Source organism: Neofelis nebulosa, chromosome 7, assembly GCF_028018385.1.
Source record: "Neofelis nebulosa isolate mNeoNeb1 chromosome 7, mNeoNeb1.pri, whole genome shotgun sequence".
Lineage (NCBI taxonomy): Eukaryota > Metazoa > Chordata > Mammalia > Carnivora > Felidae > Neofelis > Neofelis nebulosa.
This window is the reverse complement of record NC_080788.1, coordinates 112336714-112362057: the sequence shown is the minus strand read 5'-3', so window position 1 is coordinate 112362057 and position 25344 is coordinate 112336714. Positions and strand designations below refer to the sequence as shown.

General features: G+C 45.6%; 1 protein-coding gene across 4 annotated transcripts; it reads left to right on the top strand.

Annotated features, from left to right (window-relative positions):
- Positions 1-576: 576 nt before the first annotated feature.
- On the top strand, positions 577-25219 carry MAX (MYC associated factor X). Of its 4 annotated transcripts, none has more exons than XR_009264538.1 (6): positions 577-846; positions 1602-1628; positions 9285-9392; positions 22307-22430; positions 22910-22994; positions 23689-23826. XR_009264538.1 is itself a non-coding variant. In XM_058739340.1 (5 exons), exons 1-5 carry the CDS (start codon positions 811-813, stop codon positions 23874-23876), a joined length of 483 nt encoding a protein of 160 aa, XP_058595323.1. In that variant the 5' UTR covers positions 581-810; the 3' UTR covers positions 23877-25219. The 4 variants fall into 4 exon arrangements, 2 of the variants coding, with proteins under 2 accessions (XP_058595323.1, XP_058595324.1); XR_009264539.1 differs by having other exon boundaries at positions 22910-23010; positions 23689-23823; XM_058739340.1 differs by lacking the exon at positions 22910-22994 and having other exon boundaries at positions 581-846; positions 23689-25219.
- The last annotated feature ends 125 nt before the right edge of the window (positions 25220-25344 follow it).

Sequence of the window (25344 nt, the reverse complement as noted above, 5' to 3'; positions counted from 1 at the left end):
CCCAAAGGTACGCACGGGCATTCGGAGCCGCGCCCCCTAGTCTGCCGCAGCAAGATCTGCAACCCCCTCCCCTCCCCCGCCCAACCCCGGCCCTAGTGGGTTACGCCCCAGGGCGCAATGCAGAGCAACTCAGTCACCAAAAAGACAAAGTAAAACTAGTCGCACGAGGAGAGGCATCGTTATTTAGGCAGCCGGCTACTCCCCCAGAGCCTCCACCCTGCCCCCTGGGCCCGGCGCCCAGCGCTCAGACCATGCCCGGCTCCTGGAGCCCCAACTCCCTCCACGTGTCCTATCTTCCCAGCAGCCTCCTCTGCTGCCTTGGGAAGAAAACCTCCTGACAACTCGCGGTCTGCGGACTACGACTCCCAGCAGGCATCGCGCCGCTTCTCTCTCCGCCCCCTCCACAGGACACGCAGGCGCCCTGGGCTCCGTCAACAGGTTGGGCTGGCGACGACTATATGCAGTTCCTTATGGGATTTGTAGTTTTACTGGCTCCGGCTGGGCCGTCAGTCAAAGGGGCGACAACTACAAGTCTCGGCGGCCCCAGCGTGACGGGCCCGGTCACGTGGCAGGGGGCCGACCGGGCGTGCGTGCCGCCGTTGATCCGGTGCTGCAGTGAGGAGGTGGTTCTCGCCCGTGTTGTGTGTGTGTGTGCGTGTGTGTGTGAGTGTGAGTGAGAGAGCGAGTGAGTGAGTGAGTGAGTGTGTGTGTGGGGGGACTCGGCTTGTTGTTGTCGGTGACTTCCCCCTCCCCTGCACCCCTCCCCTTTCCCCGCCGCCGCTGCAGTGGCCGCTCCCTGGGCCGTAGGAAATGAGCGATAACGATGACATCGAGGTGGAGAGCGACGTGAGTCCTGGGGCTTCTTCCTTCCCGTACGGGTTGTCAGGCGGGGACAGCGGCCGGGGCTCTCCGCGGGGCGACGGCGGCAGGGGGTCGGGCAGCCTCCTCCTCTTCCCTTTCCCCCCCACCTCTCCCCCCCCCCCCCCCCCCGCCCTTGACTGGGACCGCCTCTGTCGCGCTCCCGGCTCGCTCCCCTCCGGGCTCATAGCCGGAGCGGCCTTCTGGGACTGGAGGTGGGGAGGAGACACGCGGCCTTTGGGACCCCCACCTCCCCCCGTGGAGGAGGGTGCTGCGGCCTCCCGCTCCCATCCTATCCCGCTCAGGATCCGGGGGACTGGGACGGGGTGCGCCTGGGATCCCATTGTCCGGATCCTGGGTAAGGGGACGACGCTCAGGACCTGCCCCCTGGGTCCGCGATCACCCTCTTCCCGTGACCCGCGGATCCTGGGGGGTGAGGGAGAGCGGACAGGGGTCGGGAGTGCCCAGATACCCCGAGCTGGGTGCGAGGGGGAGGAGACAGTGCTCTAAATCCCCTCCGGCCGATGTCGGATCCTGGAAGGAGGGGCGGCGCTCGGGACCCCCCTGCCCCGCTACCGGATCCCGCTGGGGTGATGTCGGCGTGGGGTGGGGAGGGAGGGAGGGGGGTCGGGCCGACTCCCCACCCGCCGCTTCCTCCGCCGCCGGCATTTTCTTTCTTATTATTGAATGTGAAGTGTAAAAATAACTTCTATATTTTCTATTTTTTTTCTCTCTTATTCCAGGAAGAGCAACCGAGGTTTCAATCTGCGGTACGTCTCCTACTCTCCATTTCATTTTCATTTCCGTTCAGTTCTAGTCCTTTTTGGGGTCAGAGAGAAAAAGAGATTGTTCTATTATTTTTAATATTGTAGTAAACTCCCCTGTTAACCGCTAAGGTGAGGCGGGGCCTTGTTCTGGGGTTCTAGGTGGGGGGGTCGGGTTTGCAAATCTCATCATTCTAGACTCTCAGGTGGTAAGTTTCAGTGGACTGTAGGTGAGTGAAAGGAGCTGTTTGCAAAGAAATGAATCGTTCAGTAGTTTTCACGTGGGTGACCTAGCTGTCACTTTGTAAGTGTAAAATGAGAAATGTGTCATTCTGAAGTAAATTGCATTATTTTGGGTCAAAGTTGTCAGATTTACTTTGGAACAAGTAGGTTCTAAGCAATACATGCGTAGTTGTGTGAGGCTGAAGCCACATGCGAAAAATCATCTTTAACCAAAAGTCATGTGATTTCTATAGGCCTATAGAGTCTAGCACAACCTGGTATTTTTCTAATGCAGAAATTAGAAATGTAGAGGAGCCAAAAGTTGAATAGGAAAGTGTCACAAACAGCTTATTGTGGTCTATTTGCGTTGAAGGAGAGGTATAAAGAAAATAGAAAAATTGTTGAGGAAAGCGTGGCATTGCAGAGACAGATTTGCTAAAAGGTGGCGGTTGAGACCATACAATGTTATCAGTAATTTCTCAGGGTTTTGATATTAATGTTCTCAGTAGATGTTCTGTGGATTTAGATAGACACTAATCTCATGCCTTTCCAGTCTGGGACAGTGCGGTGAGTGTTCCATGAAGAGATTAGAGAAAGAAAAAAAGAATAGACACAAAATAAATCAGAGTCAGAGGGAGAGAAGTACATCAGAGTGTCTTAACATTTGACAAATGGAAACAGTACAGAGTTTATAGAATGGCGGGTCAAAAATTCAGATGCCTCTGGGGGGCCCAGGCAGTAAGATCATCAGGAATAAAGTAGAGAGCAGAGGTGAGGACTAGGGCTCTGGACAGCACATGTCTTTACTGAAAAGACGGCCATTAAACTCCAGTGGGTTGTTGTTATGTGGGAGTGAGGGCTCACTGTTGCCAGATCTTCCTGTTTTGAAGAAAAATTAGAAATCCAGATTTTTTTACTTTTCTGATTGTTGACATGATGTTTGGGGACTTGTTAGAATTTGCAGGATGCCACTTTGATGCTTCTGTTATCACAGGATAAAAGCATGTCCACTGCCTTGTACCTACTGTTCAGTAGAGCAGGCAAAGTTTCTGCAGGTTCTCCAAGCAGATAGGCATTAAGAAAAATGTTTATTGAGAGCTAATATTTCCATAAAATCTGGAGTATGAAGTTGTTCCGTCAGATTTTAAAAATTATCCCTGGGTAATAGTCACAAAAAAGATTTTGCTCAATTTTTCCTTGAAGTATTGTCAGATACTTACCTTTACACATGTATTTGGAAATTCAGTTCCTTTTTTTTAGTTACTATTACCCTTAATGGTGTGAATGTTGAGTTTCATGTTTAGAACCCAGTCTTTTTAAAACATTCCCCCCCCCCCCCAAGTTTCCAGTTATAAAATGTATTCCAGGGCTTGATCACGGTTGGAGGATAGGGATTGGTTAGGCCTCCTTTGCAGAATCATTATTTGAATTAGAATTACTTTGGCTTTCCAGTGAGAGAGTTTTCTTTGTGAAAGTTTGGCTTACAGTTCTTGAAAGCTTTCTGCTTTTCAAAATATCCATCCACATGGGTATTGATGTAAATTGCTTTATTAAATTATTAAAATGTTTCCACTCTCCTAGAATGCTAATGTCATTGTTTTTCTTAGATATTTTTAGTTTGGTGTTAAGGTGCCTAAGATCTTTCTCTTTGATTTTGGGAGGTGGGCAGTGGGAGTGGATTTGATTCTGTTTTTAATTTGACACATCTATTTGCTGAAACTTTTTTGTTTAATTTTTTTTCATGTTTATTTTTGAGAGAGAGCGCGCGCGCGCGCGCGGGTGGGGGAAGGTCAGAGACAGAGGGAGAACAGAATCTGAAGCAGGCTCCAGGCTCCACACTGTCAGAACTGAGCCCGATGTGGGGCTCGAACTCACAAACCGTGATATTATGACCTGAGCCAAAGTCGGACACTTAACCAACTAAGCCATCCAGGCATGCCTATTTGCCGAGACTTTTAAACATTATCTGGCACAAAATAATCATAAGAGCATGGAAAGAAGAAGCAACAGATAAATTTTTATGGCATATCAAACAATTATCATGAACAAATAGGGTAAAAAGGATTTCGGGGTTTTTTTCTCTGTGAATACATCACTTTATTTCCTGCCGTTTAGTATAGATAATACATTTTTTTTTATTCGGAGGGAACTATTCATAAGCTTTGTATTCAGAAAAGGTTGGGGACTATGAACAACCAAATATTCAGGACTACAGAAGAACTTCTAACAAGTTATTTGGAAGGTTCTGTGGGTCCTAATGTAAAAAGAGACCCTCATTTGTCTTTTATGAGGTCACTACAGTAGATACAGCCTTACTGTGTGAGAAATTTAAGATTCTCTGCAAGAATAGTTAGGAAGTGAGGTTAACTCTAACAGAAAGTGAAACTGATTTGGTGAATTTTTTTTTCTGTTGCCTCAGTGCAAACGGAAAACAGCTTCTCCAGTGACCAGTAAGCTTTGTAAAGGAAATAATATTTTTATTACTAAATTTTATGCATCTCACAGTCCCACTGGTATTATCTTACTCTTTTTTGGAAGGAAAAATCTGCATTTTAGAGAAACTTTTCTGGGACGGGTATGTTTCATACGAAGTAAATCCTTTTGTTTTATTTCTGTTTGGGAAGTTACTTTTGGAAAAAAGTGAAAGTAGACGAGAAATGCAGGGTTAGTGTGTTAGGAAACTCAAGGCTTATTAGCCATATCAGCTGGATGTGTTAGAGTTACAGTATATCTGTTAAGGGGCGTAAAAACAGATCTGTGCAGTTTCACGTGTGGGTCTTCCTCCTATTAAATATTTTTAACTTCGTAGTGCTCTGTGCTTTGTTGGGAATTACAGTCTATTTAGAAGGGAATGAGCTTGGTCGTCTTTGAGATTGGAATTTACTTGGAAGCCACTGTCTGTTTTACCTGGAATTAGTTGCGTAGAAGTGTGCACGCTGCATGTAATTTGTGTGTGCTTCAGAGTGTTGACAGTGGTACAGAAATGCCAGGCTTGCTTCTTAAATACGCCTGTTTGTTAGAGTAAAGGGTGTTCTTATGTTTTAAAGTCCTTTTTCAAGATGCCCGTAATGGGGAAATTGTTGATCGTGGAATCTAACTTGGTTTTCGATTAAAATTTCATGACCAAGGCATTTTTAATTTCTCAAATGGCTGTAGTTTGATAGCATATTTGGATAATAGCATTCCCAAGTTCTTTTAGGCACCAAATGATGCCAAACAAAACAAAAAACAAAAAACCTCAAAAACACATGTATTTAGTTGATTTTAGAAATGTATCGTAGGCATTTGGCTTCTAGCAGGAGAGGTGTTGGGAACTTGAAATTTATATCTTCCTATTAAGGACCTTAGTGGTTTCTCGTCGCAGCTGCCCATTATTTCATGTTGCAGTTTTCATGTTGATTAAAATGAGTTAAGTTGCTTAGAAATTCAGTTTTATTTCTCCTATTTGCTTCCCATCAGAAGTAATAAATAGATCTTTTCTGATGAGAATTTTGAACCTGTGTATTTTCCATGGTTGTGTTTCATAAGAGTAGCTTATTAACAATAAGCAACATTATCTCTCCTCTAAAATGCAATCTTTGAATTTCTTAAAGGCAGTACGTGTTTAGTGAGCAACTTTCAGTATATGCTCAGCATTTTTTGTATTGGAGTTAAGAAGATTCTCCTTATAGGTGGGGTTAGATGTCAGATAGCCTGGAAATGGCATCGTTCTCGAAAACCTTGTGCGTCCTTGAATAATGGAGCATTTATTTCCCCCTGCTGTTTGCCTACCTAGAACTTGTAGGAAATGAGGCTGCTAACTGATGTAAGGCCTTGAAGGAAGATACATTCTGTGTGCAGTAGGTTGGAAGGAAATAATTTAAAGAGATTTCCCTCGATTTTGAACACACCTCCTTAGCTTGAATGACCTCCTGCCAGTTTAGCAACTTCTTGGCTAGGAAAATAATGTTTGCTTTCAACATATAATAACACTTAAGATACACGTGCTTGTTAGTGTCAGAGGTGGACAAATTGTAGGTGAAGATTTTTACTCTGGCTGCCAGTATGGAAAGTTTGGTGGAAATAAAACTGAGAGGCTGGATAAAAACCTTGGCAGAGATGTCAAAGCTGGAAGCGATTTGGTGCTGGAGTTCCTGTTGAGCATCTGTGGGCCACTCTTCAGTATCGCACAACCCTTTAGGATTTCTGTTAGCCTGGGATGCCCTGAAGGAAAGGTTTTTTGGCAGAAACTGCAAATTGAGTGTAGTTGAAGAGTGGCAGCATCCAGCCACTGCTCCTATAGGATGTAAGGAGGAAGGCATTTGCGGGCCAGCTGTGTAGCCCAAGAAAACCTCTGCTGTCTTCTAGAATTTGTTTGGTCCCATTCATCTTCATTCTCAAACATCTCAGTATGGGCAACAGAAAGCCGGCTGATTTCTTGAGTTGAGCTTTATTTAAGACACACAGTTGTTTGGCCCTTCCTGCACCCCACTCCCACCCCCTTGTTTTAAACTAGTTTTGAGTTTGTAGGAGGATCTCAGATGCTTGACACTGGAAGTCTTTACCCTGTTTTTCATTCTCAACTCTGAAATCTTGGCTCTTTCGAAAAAGGTTTCCAGCAAGTGAAGACTGTTAACAAAGCAGTGATAAGCCTGGCAACTGGCCCTCCATTTGGATGATTTGGGGCGGGGAGGGCTGGGGAACATTATTATCGGGCTGGATGGATCTCTGTGGTTTGGAAATGTTTCCTGAACAGAATTCTCAGCATTGTGTAAAGGTTTTTCATATGGTCTTTCAAGCCACTAGAGGTATCATTTAGTCTAGAGTTGCCTGGAGTTAGGCATGTTAGTTCTGCACATTTTTAATTTGCTCTTTCAGATGAGGCCTAGGGAGGAGACAATACATCATTGCCATTGTCTCTGAGAGCTTTGAAATGGACTCTGGTTAAGAGTAGCTGCTTGGGATGGACATGGCAACAGGGATTGGTCTAAGATTCTACCCTTCTGCTAGTTAAATTGGGCCTGGAACCACCACAGAAATTCCATCCACTACTTCGAGAACAACAGTCCCCAGCCTAGGCTTTCTACCAGGCAGTGGACTGCTGCCTTTCCTTGTTGAGCCAACTTCTCAAACTTGGCTGGCTCCCCAGATAAGAAGCCAAGATTTCTGCTGATGGTCCACAGCCAAGTTCACTTAACAATCCTCTAACCAAAAGACTTGTCCATTTGAGTCCTTTCAAGGCTCAGTGAATGGGAAGGGGTAGTGCATTGTGGGGATGATTTTGGTGTTAGATTATACCTGGCTCCACCTGTCTAGTGCAGGCCTGAGTGAAACCAAGTTCAACTTGATTCTAACCTTTTGAGATATCCAGGACTCTCCCAGAAAGAAAACAGACAATTAGGATTTTATTTGTATCAACGAGAGGAATTGTGGGTAACTCTGCTGTCACTGCTTCTGTGCACAGCTCTTAAGCCGGGAGGAGGGCCAGGAATCAGGGTGATTTAGTAGACAGGAGTATCTTGGGCTGCTGCTGGAGACCAAAGCTGTGCAATTAATTTGCATGTAAATAAACCATCTTAGGGAGTAGGTAACAAATGCTGGAGAGGCAGATGTCATCTCCACCTTCTCAGTGCTTTAGGTAGAGTCAAGGTTAGAACCCAGCCCACCTTACCTGTGTAGGTGACTAGAGGGGACAGTAAGTTAGGAAAGGACTGGGTACTTAAATACGTTCAATACTTCCAGGTTATTTCATACTGCTGTTAGAAGGCATCGGCATTCTTGTTCTAATGCTGTGTGGTGCAGCACACCTACCTCTAGCCTTAAGTTATCTGGTGTCCAAGCTTGATCATTCCCTCAGTGTCCCCCTAGATTTCATATGTCATTGGAGTTCAGCAAGCACTCACTTTACCATGAATTCAGACTTTAACAAGGTTAGGAGAGTGTTAGAAGTGCCCAGGCATCTGCCCTGAAGATGAGTTGCCATGCCATGTAGAAAGAACCATGGCCATGATGGGAACCAGGTGTCTGATTCAGCAGAGCTAGAGGCGAGGTGTTGTGCTTGAGACACCAGGAGGGGACTTTGGTTACCACAGCTCCTCCCAGCCTCCTCTTCCTCTGTAATGACTCAGACTTAGGCTTATACAGTAGAATTCTAAGTCCTTTCATTCCCATGACTTGTCTTTATAGATTTTTGCCTGTGCATCTTGTCTAGTACAAGGATTCATTTGAGGCATTCTTGTCTAAGCCAAGTTATTTACTCTTGTTGCTTCATATCTAAAGTGCCCGGTGCTTTGTCTGGGTAGGTTAAAGCTACCTGAAATTTCCATTTACAGACTTGCTCTTTGAGTAGCTCAGCGCAACCTTGTGTATTCAGCGTAAATTCTCAGAGTATATTATTCTCCATAATTCCCAAAGTGTAGAAGTGATCAACGTTCTTGCTTTAGACTAAGTTAAGTGTCTGTGTTCCATTTGGAGGAAATGCTCTTTTATTAGGGACCTGCTGAAGCTCTCTTGCAGTGCTCTCCAGCACTCTCTTTTGCCTGAAGCCAGTGTATTTTGCCGCTTGTGATTTGTCACCAGTCTTTGTCGCTCTCCAGCTGATAGTTCTTTGTGATTCTAAGCAAGACAGGATAAAGACTTCGGTCCAGTCTGTGGGTATTTAGATACTGCCAAATAAGCTTGACCTGCCACAGGTGCCTGAGGAAATTTATTCAGAGCCTGTGGGTGTCAGATGATTTGCTGTCTAAGAACAAACTTTCTGGCATAGCCTGTGTGAGGGGAAGCCCTTGGCAGGATGGCACCGTGGATCCACTTTAAAAAACAGGAACTCAGAATGTACTTGGTGTCTTTGCCATCTCTGTCTTAATCTCAGATTCACGCATCTGGCTTTTCTAGAGGTTTTAGTTTCGATTGTATGATTTGGTGAGCAGGTCTTAAACTAGTCCCTTTTAGCAAGCTGGAGCCCAGAGCAGACTCATGGTGATGGGTTTCACATGAAAAGCACTGCACCAGTGACTTTACTCCTTTCCTGGGCACCCACCATGAGGAATCTCTTACAGTGGGGGTGATCACATTTTATGAAGGGGCCCCTCTGGAGCTTTTCCCTGGTCACTTCCTAACCATGGACTGGCGGCTGTTCTGTCACATAAGTAAGTTGTGGGGGAAGACTGATGTTGCAGGAGAGTTGCACTTTGTCCCCATGAATAACTTTTATTTTACTTATGCATGAGCTGGATGCATCGAGCTACTTTGGATGTTCCTGTCGCAAGCCTTGCTCACCCCTTTCTCCCCCTTTAGCAGATCCTAATTCTGGAGACTCCTAACTGCCCACCTCGACAAATCCTTCCCAGCCCAATCGCCAGGGACAGCGCTGACAGCATATACTTCCAGGCTATTCCCCACCCACCTGTACCAAGCAAAAGGAACGACATTGCTAATGTGCTCTTTTTCCCATTCTTCTAGGCTGACAAACGGGCTCATCATAACGCACTGGAACGAAAACGTAGGGACCACATCAAAGACAGCTTTCACAGTTTGCGGGACTCGGTCCCATCACTCCAAGGAGAGAAGGTGAGTTTATGGAGAAACTGATGGCCACAACTAACTTGGAACTTGCTGTGGGGCTTACCAGGCCACTCACCTATCTGGAAGGAAATTACATGGTTTCCTTACTTTTTGATTTTTTTTGGTATCATGACACACCTACTCTGTCCTTAGCAAATAACGACAGATAAAATGGAGCTGCTTGTAAGACATTAGTAGGAGTTCTCTTTTAAAATCAGTATTACTTGTAAAATCAGTATTACTTGTGAATTACTCCTTCAAGAATTTATTATAACTATAGTATAGGGAGCAGCCCATAGAAGTTTGGGATAACACTAAGGATTTCTGAGGTTAGTGATTCCCTAGACCTCCACGAGCATTTCTTTTGTATAGTTCGAAGTTAGTACTTCTTTTAAATGAGACCTCTCAGGAATGTATGTGAACCAACCTGGACACTAGTGATCTCCCAGTTCCAACAGCTGTTATTTCAAGGCGTATAAAGAGCATGTTAAGCCGTGGGACAAAAGACTTAAGGAAAGAGACATGTTCATACGAAATGGAGGGAAAATAGTAACTGATCTTCTCCTGCTTCCCTCCGCCCCACTGATGGCCTTCCAGAAACTAATGTTTTCCCTGGAGAGGTAGGCACCAGCTGTTTCTACATTTGAAAAACAAAGTTGGAAGCTTTGAGTAAAAAGCGTATGGGTTGGGGTCACTTCTTGGAATTTGGAAAAAACATCTGTTTGCACAGTTAGTTATATCCTGAACACAGAACGTAGCCAGCTGCTCTCTGCAGCAGTTCAGTGGTAAAGATGGCGGACTGGAAAGAGGACCTGTGTATTTCTGTTTAGTGATACAGTGTTTAAAAAAACAGCTGTTTTAAGAAAAATCATTGCTCTCAGGTATACTTTCCGTAGCTCTCCTGATTCAGTTCTGTGGGTGGGGGTCCTGCGTTTGGTTATCCAGAGCCAAATTTGGAAGCATTATAGTTTCACTTTGTTTATACTGTCACTCTGGTAAATCATGTGCTTTATACCTTATCTGAGGTGTGGCCTTGTATGTGGCTGAAGCATGGAGTAAGTCTGACCTTTATGAAAAAACAAAACAGGCCAGTGAATACCTAGTATTGCAAAACCAGAATTTGTCATGGGTTAGGCCTACTTAACGTGGACTTACTTTAAGTGTCCTTGAACTAAGGTGCTTACCTAGGATAACAGCATTCCTAGACACAACACCGTCTAAGCAGCACAGGAAATCTTTATGATGGGGAGACAGACTCATTCTTTTCGTCAAAGTACACACATGCAAAGGATTATCTCTTGTGTTTGTTTGAGCTGTTGACAGTCAGTGCTTACTCATATGCCATGGTATCAATCAAAACGACTTTGGTGAATTAAATGGAATGAGCTCCCTTCTCTTAGGTCTCACATCTAACCAGGAGTGGCACCAAGGCAATGTTTCCCAAGAAGTGGCCTTTGGATCACTCATGTCAGATTCACTACTGATTCTTAGACATTCTTAAGTTTGAGGACACTTTGGGAGAGGTTGGTCATAGGAGCTCAGCTGTACCATTTTCCTTATCCAGCCTGTTTTACATTACCATAATAATCTTCCTTAAGCCCTTAAAATCACAGTATCCTAAATCCTGTTGTCTCCTTTCTTCAGTGAAGTTGATGGTTTGAATTTGGTAGCCTCTTAAACTGAATAGTCATTCATTGTGGCCAGTTCATTTATTCACTCAGTCTGTTCATCGAATGCTTATTTGAGGTTTTTCTACATGGCAGGAACTGTTCTAGATACTAGGGAGACAGCCATGAACAAAACACACAAGCAGAAGCGCTTATTCTGGTGAGGAAAAGATAGAAAATGAGCTAATAACGTAAAATATATATAGCCTTTCAGTTAAGTGCTGTGGAGAAAATTAAACAGGGAAGGCAGGTTTGCAGTTTTCAATAAGCCAGACAAAACTCACTGGCAGGGCAACATTTGAACAAAGGTTTGAAGGAAGTGTGAAAGAAAGAACCATGTACCTATCTGGTGATGAGCAGTCCAGGCCAAGGGAAGGCAAGTGTAGTAGCCATAAGGCAGGAACCTGGGAGAACTGCCGGGCCTGTCCAGAGCCGAGGCCAGAGTGGCCAGGCTGGAACTGCAGGGATGGTGACAGGAAATGAGGTCAGAGAAGTAGCAGGAATAGGGGAGAAGAGCAGTCAAGGGGCCAGGTTATGTGGAACCCATTAATAAAGCCCTAGTGTGGGAATTTACCAGGTGCCTTTTTAATTTCAGAGTCCTGTTCTGTGTTCTAATCCAGATATTTCACACGGAGCATGAGTAAAGTAACTGTGAGCCCCTTCGCATCTGAATTCCACCGTCTACATTGTTTTCCTTATCTGCCAGCATTGTTTCATAGATGCTGTAGGGAGTCTAGCAGGAAGAGTGCTTTGTCTCTCAGTCTTCCCTGTGCTCATTAAATGTTGTAATTTTTTAAAAATACGGTATTTGAACCTAAAGGAAATTGGCTAATTCTTGATTTGGATTGCAGTAATTAAGGTTATGACATTGTGTAAATAATCGTGAGTTTGGGTGAGCTTCAAGTGGATTCTTGCAGGAAAGCCTCCAGGCTCCTTTGATTTGAGCATTTTTAACTTCCATGTGACTTCTCAATATTTGAATCATCTGTCACGTGTCCTAAGCCTTTTGATTTTTAATGCAAAACCAGTACTGAGTGAGTTGGATCCTAACCAAGAATGGGGGATACTTGTATTAAAAAAATAGCTTTAAATGTGAGACCCAAACTCTATCCTCGGCTTCCTCTATTTATACTGTTACCATAAACATTATAAAAAATGATCACCTTCTGTGTAAGTAAAAAAAAAAAAAAATCAGTAATCAACATCTGTGATGCAATGTAAAAGTAAGCACAGCAGTTCTCTGAGGTATTATGCTAATAGAATTGACGTTTGCTATTACTGCTGTTCCTGCCATCATTACTGTGTCAGAGATGAGGAAGCAACTTGAGATCATGGTCCCTGTCTGTAGCTGAACAGGGACTAGAACTCGGGATTGCCGATTGCCAAGGTCAGTCTTTCTACCATATCTTGTCTTTACGTTGGGAGCTCCCTCAAGATAGAGCTGGTATTCTTGGCAGTATGTCATTCAGGGGCTATTGCTAGAATACTCTCCTCTGAGGTGGTATATGTAGGTGCCACTGAAGTGCAGACAGTTGAGGATCATTTAACTCTGTACGTTTTTCTGAGTCCACATAGCTTCTCTGAGAAATAGACCATTGTAGTTGGTGGTCCATTTGAGTTTTGCCATAGGTCGCAGCGTTAGCAAGTAGACTCTTGAACTCTGTTGTTTAAGTTTCTTGTTTCCCATGTAGTTCTTCCACTGGACATCCCACAGGGAAAGATGAGATGGAATTAGAACCATCAGCCAGTCAACCAGAGTAAGGGAGTAACGACTGTTCTCTGGGAAGACATTACTTTTCTGGAACAGAATTATTATTTGTTTTAAGGGCAGTAGGTTGGGTGCTAGGGAGGGTTACCCGATGGCTTGCTGGCACTGAACTCATCCTGTTGATGTGGATTCAAGACCTGGTGGCCAGCCCATTAGTTTGCCTTCACATGAGGATATAATTCTTCCCTCCACCCCATAAGTTAGCCCCAGCATCCAATCACACTGTCTCCTTAGCGTGGTTGACTTTAGTGATAAAAGGTTCTATTGCAGCATTACCATTTGTAGCTGTATGGTGGTTTATAGAAAGTTCTCATCTTTTAAGTCTCTTCCTAAATGTGTTTATCTTAATGTTTATTGGTTTCAGGCGGTTGTGCTATGGATTTCTCCTTTCTGGATAGAGCTGTGTTAAAAAGAGAGAACATAACCTAAGATGAAAATAAAATCGGGGTTTCTTTTAGTGAGCATTAAGTTCAGAATTCTTTCCTTTTGATGAGAACATGAGGGCACCGCCCCAGTCAGCTCCTGCCATAGACTCTGGCACGTGGTAATTCCCAGTACGTAGCTGTGGAGTGAGAGTGCCAGAGGAAACCGTGGGCTTGCTTAGTCCTTGAACAAAAGAACATCAGCCAACATGGTTGTGCTCACCTGTTTAGTTAAGACCCAAGACCTATGTGAGTGCTGTAAAGGTTTAAAAGGTATAATAGTGTCTTCTCTTGAGGGTCTTGCTCCCTTGTTGGGAGAGAGGATTATATGTAATACTTAGCAATAATAAGGTAACATGCTGAGCATCGAAGGAGAGGTTAAAATACTGAGTTAGTCTGTTTCATTTCCATGAAAGCCCGCTTCCTTAACATGTTAAGGCGTCTGTCAAATAACTCACTTGTAACAGGGAACCTGACAGTTCTTATAGCTGAAGGTCAGTGTCCTGTTAAAGTCACTCAGCACTGTGACCAGGGCACTTATCCCAGTTCTAATTGTTTGTGTAGTTACCCGGTGAATGTCTGCCCGTCCTCCACACTACACCATAAGAAGTACCACGAAGGCAGGGAAAACAGCTTCTGGTCGTATTGCTTTCCCTCAGTTCCTGGCACAGGAACTGTGCAGAGTATTTGTTAACTAAAGGAAAGAGGCCCCCTGTCCATCCACTCCGGCCACGTTATACTGGGAGAATCTCATTCTGGTGGGCGCCTCTTAAGGTGTGCAGTTCATTTGGCAACACTGTTTCTACATCATATGGGGCTGTTGAAGGGATTATGTTGTAGATGAAAGTAAGCCACATCCCTGCCCTTTTCACCACCTTACTCATTATTACCTGACCAGACTCCAACCTGTGCAGTAATTTGCTTCACAACTAGGTTTTTCAAAAATTTAATTTTCTACCTTAAATTTATTGTCCGTGGTTGCCCGAGTCTCCATTAATCCCTGGGTTCAGCAAATGTAAGTGTACTGATTTATTGAATTCCTTGTAAACTGTTTCTGTGCTACTGAAAACCTTTCCAGGGCTTTTCATTGCCCCTCAAGGTAAGGACTGGTATTTTATGTTCTCTAAATAAGGTGCCCACCTTGCCCTCCTGCTTTTTCTCCCCCTTCCCTGACTGTGGAGCAGTGTACACCCTCCTCTTCTCCCCCAGAAATGTCCTCTGTTGGAGTTCCTTCCTTCTCTCAAGGCCCAACTCCAGCCTTACTGCCCGGATGACATCAGGGTTTCACAGTGAAGAGACCCACTCACAAGGGCCCCCCCAGCCTGTGCACTCTTTGCTGCTGGAGTGCCTCCATGTTCTCTTTGCCTGGGCCTGTCTGCCTGCCTGCCCTCACGGCTCATATCAAGCAGTTCACCACCCAGAGAACCCCACAGTATTGCTCCCCCATCAGCCCCAGTGGTCATGGGCTTCATGGGGCCTTGCCTGTGTCTCCCTTTTCTCTGTGACCATCTTATCACCTAGCTAAAGGGTGTGTTTCTCGAGGGCAGAAGCCTTGTCCATTCTCCTGGAAGTCTCTGCAGTGCAGAGCAGGGGAAGGTTCACTCCTATGGAGAGGACTAGAGAGGCAGGAAACCGTACCTAATGCTTTTCCATCTCGAGATTTGAAGGATACCCAGTTGGTTTCCGGGGCTTCCCTTCAGCATTTCTTTCCTTGCAGCAAAATTACAAAAGTTTAGGAAAAATGGGAAGAAGAAAACCTCCCCTTCCTCCAACCTATAGCTTTCTTTTGTTCTAAGATTTGAAGACAAGTGTTGCCCAACAGATGTTTCATGTGAGCCACAGATACAATTAAAAAAAATTTTTTTTAATGTTTGTTTATTTTTTGAGAGAGTGAACAGGGAGGGGCAGAGAGCGAGGGGAACAGAGGATCTGAAGCAGGCTCTGCACCCTCAGCGAGAGCCTGATGTGGGGCTCAAACTCACGAACCGTGACATCATGACCTGAGGTGAAGTCAGACGCTTAACTGACTAAGCTATCCAGGCACCCCTACAATTAAATTTTCTAGTTGACACAGTAAAAAAGTAAAATAACAGATGAAGTTAATTCTAATAATATATTTTATTTAACCTAGTATGCAAAAATAAATATGACTTCAACAAAATCCAGTATATTTTATGCTTGCAGCACAGCTTAATTTAGTCTAGTCACATTTCAAGTGCTTATTAGCTATTTGGACGACCATGCAGTTTAAAGACCTGTCTCCCCTCTGGACACCCCACTTTAATATAACTGACATTGGGTGCCATCTTAAAGTGAACGTCAAAAGAAACTTGCCTTTTTTAGTTCTCCCCCCACAAGCTGCTATTATGAAATCCATGGAATAATAGATGGCATCTAAGAAGCAAGGAGATGATGGTATTACCAATCTGAGTGTTCCCTTCTGGTTTCTTCCTCTGCACGTCTTACATGGGAGAAATGTTACAGCTTGCTGTTTTCACGTACCATGCCTTTTGCCCAGCTGATGATGTATTCATATATTTAGTCATTAGGCATGTTTCTGTTGGCCATTTAGGTTGCTTTTCATTTTTTGATTTTATAAATAATGTAGTGATGACCATTTTGTTGCAGGGGACTGTTTCCATAGAGTCGATTCCAAGAAGTTGGATTGCTAGGTCTAGGAGTAAGAACATCTGGGTTTTGCCATTTGTTGCCAGAATTCCTCTAGAGAGGATTGTTTTCATGTCTTCATTCTTTCCTTTCTTATTCTTTAAAGCAAATTCAAAAGACTAGTCTTTTGGGGGCGCCTGGGTGGCTCAGTCGGTAAGTGTCCGACTTCGGCTCAGGTCATGATCTCATGGTTCGTGAGTTCGAGCCCCGTGTGGGGCTCTGTGCTGACAGCTCGGAGCCTGGAGCCTGTTTCAGATTCTGTGTCTCCCTCTCTCTGTGCCCCTCCCCTGTTCATGCTCTGTCTCTCTCTGTCTCAAAAATAAATAAACGTTAAAAAAATTAAAAAAATAAATAAAATAAATGCCCCACATTGGGCTCTATGCTGACAGCTCAGAGCCCGGAGCCTGCTTCGGATTCTGTGTCTCCCTCTCTCTCTGCCCTTCCCTCCGGATTCTGTGTCTCCCTCTCTCTCTCTCTGCTCTTGCCCCACTCACACTCTGTGCCTCTCTCAAAAATAAATAAACATTAAGAATAAACAGACACCTTATTTAAAAAAACACGAAAACAAAAACAAAAGACTAGTCTTTTGACAGTGTTTTGAAAGTACCAGTATTACCATCACTGGAATTTTTTTGAAGAGGGGGAATTAATTTAGTAGGCAGAGTTAGTAATTAATTTTGTACTTTGTTTATTACCTAGAAGATTAAATCCTTTTCCACATGTTTATTTACTAGTTGTATTTCCTCTTTGGGGAATGTGTGTTCCTGTCCTTCATGGTGAAACCTTGATGAATAAGTGTCACACCCTCATCTCAAACTACCAAGGGCACAACATGTTTGAAACATGATTTGTGTTGACTCTTAAACAAATGTCTGACTCCTGGCTTTAACTAAGCCCCGTAAAGGGTATGATGCCTTCCCATAGTAAGCCACAAAATAGTCTAGGCTGGGGAGGGCTTGGTAGCAGGAAGCTTTGAGGGTGGCTCTGATCCCACAGCCTCCCTTGTTGGCATTGATGGGGGTTCCATTTTGGAATGAACCACTTTAATGCAGGCCCAGATTTATTGTGCAGATTCTTTAATTTTTATTTTCAGAAGATGACTCTTCTGAAAATAAATGGGAATGCATATAGGCTTTGCCCTAGCTTTCTCTTTACCTTAATACGTGTAAAAGGTTGTGCAAGGTGTCAGAAAATAAAGGTTTTATGTTTCCTAAAATATGTAGTGCAAAACAAATGTCAGTTAGTGAGTCAGGCAGTCGTTCTTTTTTCATTCCCCAGGATGTGGCATTTTGGTTCTTGAGGGAACAAGGCAGTGGTAACATCTGATTTTGACAGCGAGGAGGGACGAGGAAAAGTGATGAATACGACTAAGGTGATTACTTCTCCAGTCAGGGTTAGAACCCCAGGGAATAGCAATGGTGTTCCTAATGTGAACATTCTAGCACTACTCTTCTCTTCCTTACCTCTCTCCGCCTGCTTTCTAAAATAACGTGGCTTTTTACACAAATCCAGATTACTGTAATAAGCTTTACATCTCCAGAAACATGTGGAACTGTGCCTTATGTAAAAAGTTTTGATTTAGTAACCTTGGATTTTATCCTAATGTCAGTGTTAACTACTTCAAGAAACATTTGGGGCCTTAAGAAGGTTCTAATTAGAATGAAACTCTTGGGTTTGGATCCTTTTGTGAAATAATGTAGTCACTTCTTGCAACACATGAGGTGGGTGCACTGTGTTCCCAAATGGAGTTCTAGTCAAGTGGGTGCCTCTGGAGGCTGAGTTGACCCTTTCTTCTGTCTCCTTATTGCTGTGGCACAAGCTGGAAAAGGGGCAGGAACCTGCTGGGCCCCTTGGCCACACCACAGTGGGTCTTCTTTGTCCATATTGGTCTTATCCTTGTTAGGTAACGAGGCTAACCGCACTGTTGAGGCTGGTGTTTCCCCTCCTCCGGGGTCAGGTTCAGTCCTAGATAGATGCAAGCTATCTTGCATCCTTAGGCTTTTTCTATTTGTTTCTTCTCTGCTAGAAGCCTGTTTGGTTTTCACTTGTCTTTAAAAGAAAAAGAAAAACAATCTTCCTTCAATGCTGCTGTTATTACAAGCTACTTTTTTTTCATTTCTTACTTTGCCAACCTAATTTTAAAAAACTAGTCTTCAGCTTCAGCTCTATCCCTGCACTCATTAACTGTGCGGGGGTGATTTACCTAAACTCTGACTCCTCCAAGGAAACCATCCTCCCTGGGTCTTTATCGACATCAGTGTAGACAAATCACATGACTCTTTCGTAGTCCTTTCCCTCCTGCTCAGACTCTTCTCTCAGACCATGCTGTCAATGCATTTCTGTCCATCTTTTTTTATTAGTTCCACAGTTTCCTCTGTGCTCCCAAAATAGAGGTGTCCTGGAGGCCTTGGTTCAAATCCTGACTCTGCTACCTGCTACTAGGCAAGTTAGAGCGCTGTGCCTCTGTTTCCTCATTTATAAAATAGGGGACGTAATACATCAGAAGGTTGTATGAAGATACCTGGCATTAAATAAGTGCTCAGTAAGTGTTAGCTGGTGCCATTCTTACCATCGTCATCATTTGTACTGCTGTAATGCGGCTGGGGCTTTCGAACAGGACCTGGCAGGGCTGTCCAGTGCATTTTTGCATGGCTCCCACAGGTGAAGGAGGAACCTGAGGAGCCACTTTACATTGACTCGCACGGTCACATAAGAGGCCCAGTACCTCTTTGGTCCCCCCAGCCACAGTGTGTGCTGTCTCAGGGCTGTGTCCAGACCATTAAAGAGATCGGTTTCTGCTCAGAAAGGCGGAATCAGAATTGGTGCCTCCTGACTGTAAAACCTAGCAGGGAGAAAATTATCCCAGTTCCTAACAGGTATCCAAAGGCAACAGTCCATCTGTGGACACAATGCCTTACCAAGTTCTGTCTGCTCACTCACTCACAGATTGCTGACTTAGCTAACCCTGCATTTCAAAAAACAGAAACCGAAAGCCCTGGGCCGTTCCATAGTCCATGCTCTAAAGCCTGGGGCCGCACACAGTCCTACCATAAAGCCCAAGGTTCTTGTCTGTTTCTTTTTATTGTTCACATAGTAGAAACTCCTAAAGGCGCGAAGGGCCTGCCCACACCTTAATCTTGTGGCCAGGCATGTGATCATATGGTTTGGAAAGTCAGGAAGAGGGGATTTTAGATGTCTAGCATTTTCTCATCTCAACCTTTTGCTGTCCCTCCAGCGCCAACCGCCCCCCCTCCCCCACCCCGGACTAGATATGCATGTAAATTTGGGGGAATTCTGTATTCTGTGCTTTAAGTTTTCTCTCGTTGGATTTTACTTGGTGAGTACTCTGGGAAGGGCACAGTTAATAAATTAATTGAACCATTCTTTTGGACTTGGCTACGAGGTGGCCTGGGACGCTTCTGCCTTGAGGGGATAATGGAAGGGCTGTGCTTAGCCCTCTGGAGGCCTTGAGCGGGGTGTATACCAATCCCACCTTCTGTGGGGACCTCTGTGTTCTGAGCATCTGTGAATTTTATCTTCATGTGAAAACTGCCCTGGAATGGAAACTTGCACCACTCACAGGATCTTTTTCCCTTTTTGGTTTGTTGTGCTCTGCTTACTGCTCACTTTCACTTCATGGTTTCATGTGTCAATATGTGAAGAAGAAACTGGTCGCACACAGGCTGCTACTCAGTGTGGTATTTCATTAAGAGTCCTCACCAAACATTTTCAATCTTGCTTCTTTCCCCTCGTCCCAGCTGTAAATGAGTAGTTAAATAAGGGCTAGTGTTGCTTTCTGGGAACTGTTAGTGGAAAAAATAGGCAGACTTAAAGAGAGACTGGGATGTGAATATGCACAGCAACTGGATCCTGATGGGGTGCATAGAATTTGGAAGGCTGATTGGGGTCTGAGAGAATTTCTAGTCAGATAAGAAACAGCCACAGAGAGGGGCGCCTGGGTGGTTCAGTTGGTTCAGCATCCGACTCTTGCTTTCAGTTCAGGTCATGATGTCACAGTTCCTGGGATTGAGCCCCGCATCGGGTACTGCACTGACAGCATGGAGCCTGCTTGGATTCTCTCCCCGTCTCTCTGCCCCTTCCCTGCTCACGCTCTATCTCTCTCTCTCAAATAAATAAGCTTTAAAAAAAAAAAAGCCACAGAGAGAAAGATTATATCTGCAGTCACAGAGCGCATTAATGACAGAGCCCAGAATGCAACTGTCTCCTGGATGCCTAAACTCTTCCTTGCCACTCTGCCACCTTTCCTACAGTGCTACTTCTAAATTCCATCTCTAGGGGCACCTGGGTGGCTTTAGTCGGTTAAGTGTCTGACTTCGGCTCAGGTCATGATCTCGCAGCTCGTGAGTTCGAGCCCCATGTCGGGCTCTGTGCTGACAGCTCGGAGCCTGGAGCCTGCTTTGTGTCTCCCTCTCTCTGCCCCTCTCCCACTTGCACTCTGTCTCTCTCTCTCAAAAATAAACATTAAAAAAAAATTCCTTCTGTAGTATCTAGAGAAGCAGAGTGTTTTCATTACTCCTTTTTAATTATGTGCCCCCCTTTTTTTTCATTTTATCCCCTAATAATTAGACCTAATAAGTCCCCTTCAGCAGAAATGGGGAACAGCAACTGAAGTAGCCTTGCAGCCAGAGTCGCAAGCCCCGGTGGCACGGTACTCTCATTCTTCCTACAGAAGGTGCCCTATTCAAGAAGCACACCTGGCTCAGTCTCCACTCTCATGCCTATGCCGTGCTGTTCTCCCTGCCCAGAGTGACCCGTTCCCACAGATGTCACCCTGGTTTGGACCAGGCTTCACTGTTTCAGATGGGAGCGTGCACGTGTGTGCCTGCGCACACACAGAGGCCGAGGCCCATGCCTGGCACACAGTAGGTAATCACCCCAGCCAGAAGCCATCTTTCCCATGGCCTTTCTAATCTGTGCTACTCAAGTTACAGTTGTTGGTGCTGCCCTGTGGTTTGTCTGTGTATAGATATATTTATCTCCTCAGCTAGATAGTAAGTAAGCTTCTGGGCTAAAGAAGTCATGACTAATACATTTTGTGTCCCCACAGTGTCTGCTCAGTTCCTTGCATATAATTTGCACCAGATAAAAATGGTTGAATATGAACAATTTCCTTTTGAGGAAATTGCCTTAAGCATGCTATAAGAGGAAAGCCTGGAAATTCTAGTACTTGTGAGGACTGGTGAATAAATCCAGGCCTTGCAAACTTCTCTGATGCCCAGCCCAGCCCGAGGTATATAAATTGAGATTGTCAGGATTTAATACAAGTGGATTTAGTTTTGCTATCCTGAGTGTGGATGTTTTCTCTGCCTTTTCCCCCCTGTTGTGTTCTGGTTGTCAAGGACCCGCCAGGATGGTAACACAGAATTGTCGAGTACTGCCCTACCCTGAGTAAGAAATTTTGCTACTCCTCAGAAGCCTCGGTGGCCTGAATGCCACACTCAACTTCTAGACAACCCTGCCTTGGGCATCAGTCCTCTTGGCTTTGTACCATTCTACCTGTTTGGCTAGTTGGCTGCTTGGCCGTGAGTAACTCTGGCCATGCTTGCAACCTGGAGGGAATCTTCCAGGCATGTTTGGCCTTCAGGGGCAGAGTAACCTGACATCCATTTTAATGGCTTATCAACTTGTTCCTCTAACAGGGCAGTGCCTAGGCTGCCCACGGCTGTGGTAAAGGTGTGGTTGCTTCCTGAAATGGCCCAATCTCATGCCCTTCCTGTGTTGACATCAAGCTCTGACAGCTTTCACAAAAGCCTCTTTAGCCAGGAAGGCTGAAATGGTGACACAGCAGCACAGCTCAGTTGGAAATAGGTAACACAGTCAGGGTTTGTCTGAAATCTAGGGACCTTGGGGAAAAATTTTGAGCCTCCTCCAACTCCGAGCTGGCTCCCACCGAGATCTTGCTCTTGTCTCACTGGACCAGCTGCCCGTAGTCACACCCTAGCAGAGAGTGAGTAGCCTAAGCTCTCGGCTAAGTAGTAGTTTAATGTTTTCAGACATGGCCAGGCTGAAAGTTGAAAGCAATCTAAAGAACCAAAGGGGATGGGGGGAATACAAATTCAGGAGTCAGATGGATCCGAGTTTGAATCCAGGCTCTGCCACTATCTAGCTGTTGACTTTGACTAACCAAGTAAACTTCTCTGAGCCTCGGGTCCCTGGTGGAGCCGCCTCTCGGAGAGTGCTGCTGCATAAAGCACTCGACGCCTTGACTGGCACAAAGAAGGCTCTTAGCAGCGATTCCTGTGTTTCCTCAGCCTTGTCCCACCTCACCCTCCTGCTTCCATTCCCCCGTGCTGCTGTTGCAGAAAGGCATGGTTTCCTCACCGCTTGGACTAGGTCTTTATTTTGTCCCCTTTGCTTTTTTTCATATTGCAACAGGCATCCCGGGCCCAAATCCTAGACAAAGCCACAGAGTATATCCAGTATATGCGAAGGAAAAACCACACACACCAGCAAGATATCGATGACCTCAAGCGGCAGAATGCTCTCCTGGAGCAGCAAGGTGAGCACGTGAGCCGGTGGGGCAGCCGGCCCTGCTGTGCTCCGGCCAGGTCAGGGCTTCGCACCTGGGCCTGCAGAGTCAGAACCAGTCACGGAGCGCGTGCTCATAAGCAGCGGCAGCCCTGCTTCTTGGGCCTGAATAGTTGAGTGTTAGAATCATCCTGAGGAAGGACCTGAGCCGCCAGTGAGGGAACAGTGGAGTCTAGGGGTTGGACATTTGGAGACTTCTTTTCTGACCTGATCTCTCCCCTTCTTGGGGCTCAGGTGCTCTGCCTGCGGTAGGGGTCACACCTGGCATCAGGTGTCTCAAAAGAGCTTTGAGGTCCTTGGATTGGAGTGTGCTTTGTAAGTACCAGAAACTCCAGGTTTTCAGGGACAGTGAGCCCTCCCCGTTGTCAATGGTAGTCCAATCAGGGCAGCCTATGGGCCAGGCCCATGCTGTTCTCCAATGCTCACACCCACCTTTTCCTACAACCACAGGGGAAAGCGAGAGCTGATCAAGTTCTTTGTTCCTGGGGAATTCACTTCTCTTCCTCCCTCATGGAAGATGCAAGTAAAAGGAAATGCAAGTAACCACCTGGGTTAGAACACTTCAAATAAAATAAAATAAAATAAGATAAAATGAGTGGGTTGACCTTCCAGGCTCAAGATGAGCTGAACCCCAAGGGATGGGCAGCGGGGGGCAGTATCGGGTTGGTTACTGGGCCACGCAGCCTGCATGGAGGGGCTGTGTGTCGAGAGGCCCAGGTATGCTGTGTGCATTGGCGACTTGCTTCCAAGTGTCCAGCTTGTCTTTCCAAGTGGATCTTGTACGAGAGAGCTAAGCCAGAACTTTTCTTTGGCCGACATCTTATGTCATCCTTCCCTGCTATTGTGTGGCCTTCACACCCTTGTGGAGCCTGGCATCGCCAGGCCATCTTCTCTGTCATTGTGCTGCTGGGTCCCACAGGGAGCTTATGCTCCTGTCTCTACAGTCGACTTCCATGGCAGGACGGTGACATCACAAGCCTTCTCTTTAGGGTTGGGAGGCATTGCAGAGTGGCTGGCCATGTCCACTGGGCCCCCAGGTCTGGCTGGGAAAGGAGGAAGGAAATGAAGTGTGTGGGTGGAACAGGCACCAGAAGGGAGTTACTTCTGAGCCACCCTGAGCCTCGGGGGCCAGCAAGCCCTTCGGAAGAACAGGCTGGACCCTGAGCTGAGACTCGGTTGCTTCCCTAGTCTCCAGAAGGCTGTAACCCGCTCGCTTGGTTGCCTTTCAGTCCGTGCACTGGAGAAGGCGAGGTCGAGTGCCCAACTGCAGACCAACTACCCCTCCTCAGACAACAGCCTCTACACCAACGCCAAGGGCAGCACCATCTCTGCCTTCGATGGAGGCTCAGACTCCAGCTCGGAGTCGGAGCCCGAAGAGCCCCAAAGCAGGAAGAAGCTCCGGATGGAGGCCAGCTAAGCTCCGCGGGGCAGGCCAGCAATACAAACTGTCTGTCTCCTCCATCGTCCCATCCTCCTTTCAGTTCATCCTTAGAACCCTCAGAACCATTTAAGAGACTCTTGTTTTCCTCTTTTCTCTTTTTTTTTTTTTTTTTTTTTTTTAATTTTATTTTTACGTAGAAGCTCTTGGACAACAGCTCTCGTTCTCCTTCCCCATTTCCACAAGCTTTTTTTTAATGTTTCCCTTCAGGGATTCCCTGTCCCCACCAGGAATTTTTAAACCAAAATACCCCAACTTGGCAGCTTTTTCTGTGGAGGACAGACGGCCGGCCGGACCTCTGAGCACATGGTGTCCTGACCACCCACCAGCTCCTCCAGCCCCGCCGGGCACATGCCCGGAGGACTCCTGCCCCTCCCAGGCCTTTCCTCCCAGGCCACCCTCACCTCCGTTTGATAGACTTTGTGAATCTGTGGACTGCTCTACTTTAAGAAGATGACCAGTTTGGAGTAATCAGAATTAATCCCCCTTCTTTTTAAGTTTTTGTTTTTGTTTTTTTCTAAAAAGCTATTTATCGCTCCTATTGAAAGGCCAGATCCTTGAAGAAGTTTGTGGTATAAATACAAGTGGGGACAGATTTGCAGCACAGAGTCTTTGGCCTGTTTCACTCCTGCTTCTCCCAGCCAACCTTAGGGAGGGCTGCGTGACACTCGTGTGGTATGTGTGGGGGACAGCGGGCAGCAGTGAAGTGGTAGCCGCCAGGGGGTGGCAGGGGGTGGGACAAGGAGGGAGGATCGGGTCGGGTAGAGGTTTTGTATTGAGGGCCAGTGATGATGTTTTGATATTTATTTCCTGCTACTGAAAGTTGAATCTGAGTGAATTGTCCCTATTTCTGATGATGTCGGTATTGCAAAGCGACAGATTCATAAAGTAATGATCAAATCTTCCTTTCTTTCCGTGTGTATTTCTAAGAAATAGAGCCAACTGATTTTGTATGTAAATACCAAGAGCAATTTACCTGGTACTAAACCCGCACCCCAGTGCGGACCCTTCCCCACCCTGACCCCATTCCTGTTCCAACTGTCCTGGAACCCGTTCCCATTGTGTGATCCAGCCCTGGTCCTGGCTGCGGTCAGCAGATCCCAGTGAAGGGTTTTGTGTGTTTAGGCCTCATTTCTTTGTCTTTTTCCTACTCCGTTCCTGGCATTTGCTGATTTCTAGTGTGTACTCTGTAGTCTCAGTCCGTGTTTGATTCCATTCCATGGAAATAAAAAGTATGTTGTACATACTGCCCAAGAATTGTCTTGCAAGTTAAGGCTTTCCCCTTTACTATAAGACTATAAATAAAAACTTATTTTATCCTTCTTGGTGGTGGTGTCTTCTTGCCCTCTCAGGGCTCAGCTCAGCTGGGCCGGCCAGGGAGTGGGTAAACCAGTGGTGGTGACTTTGCTCATTGGATAGAAGCTTTTTTAGTTCCAACAGGGATGGG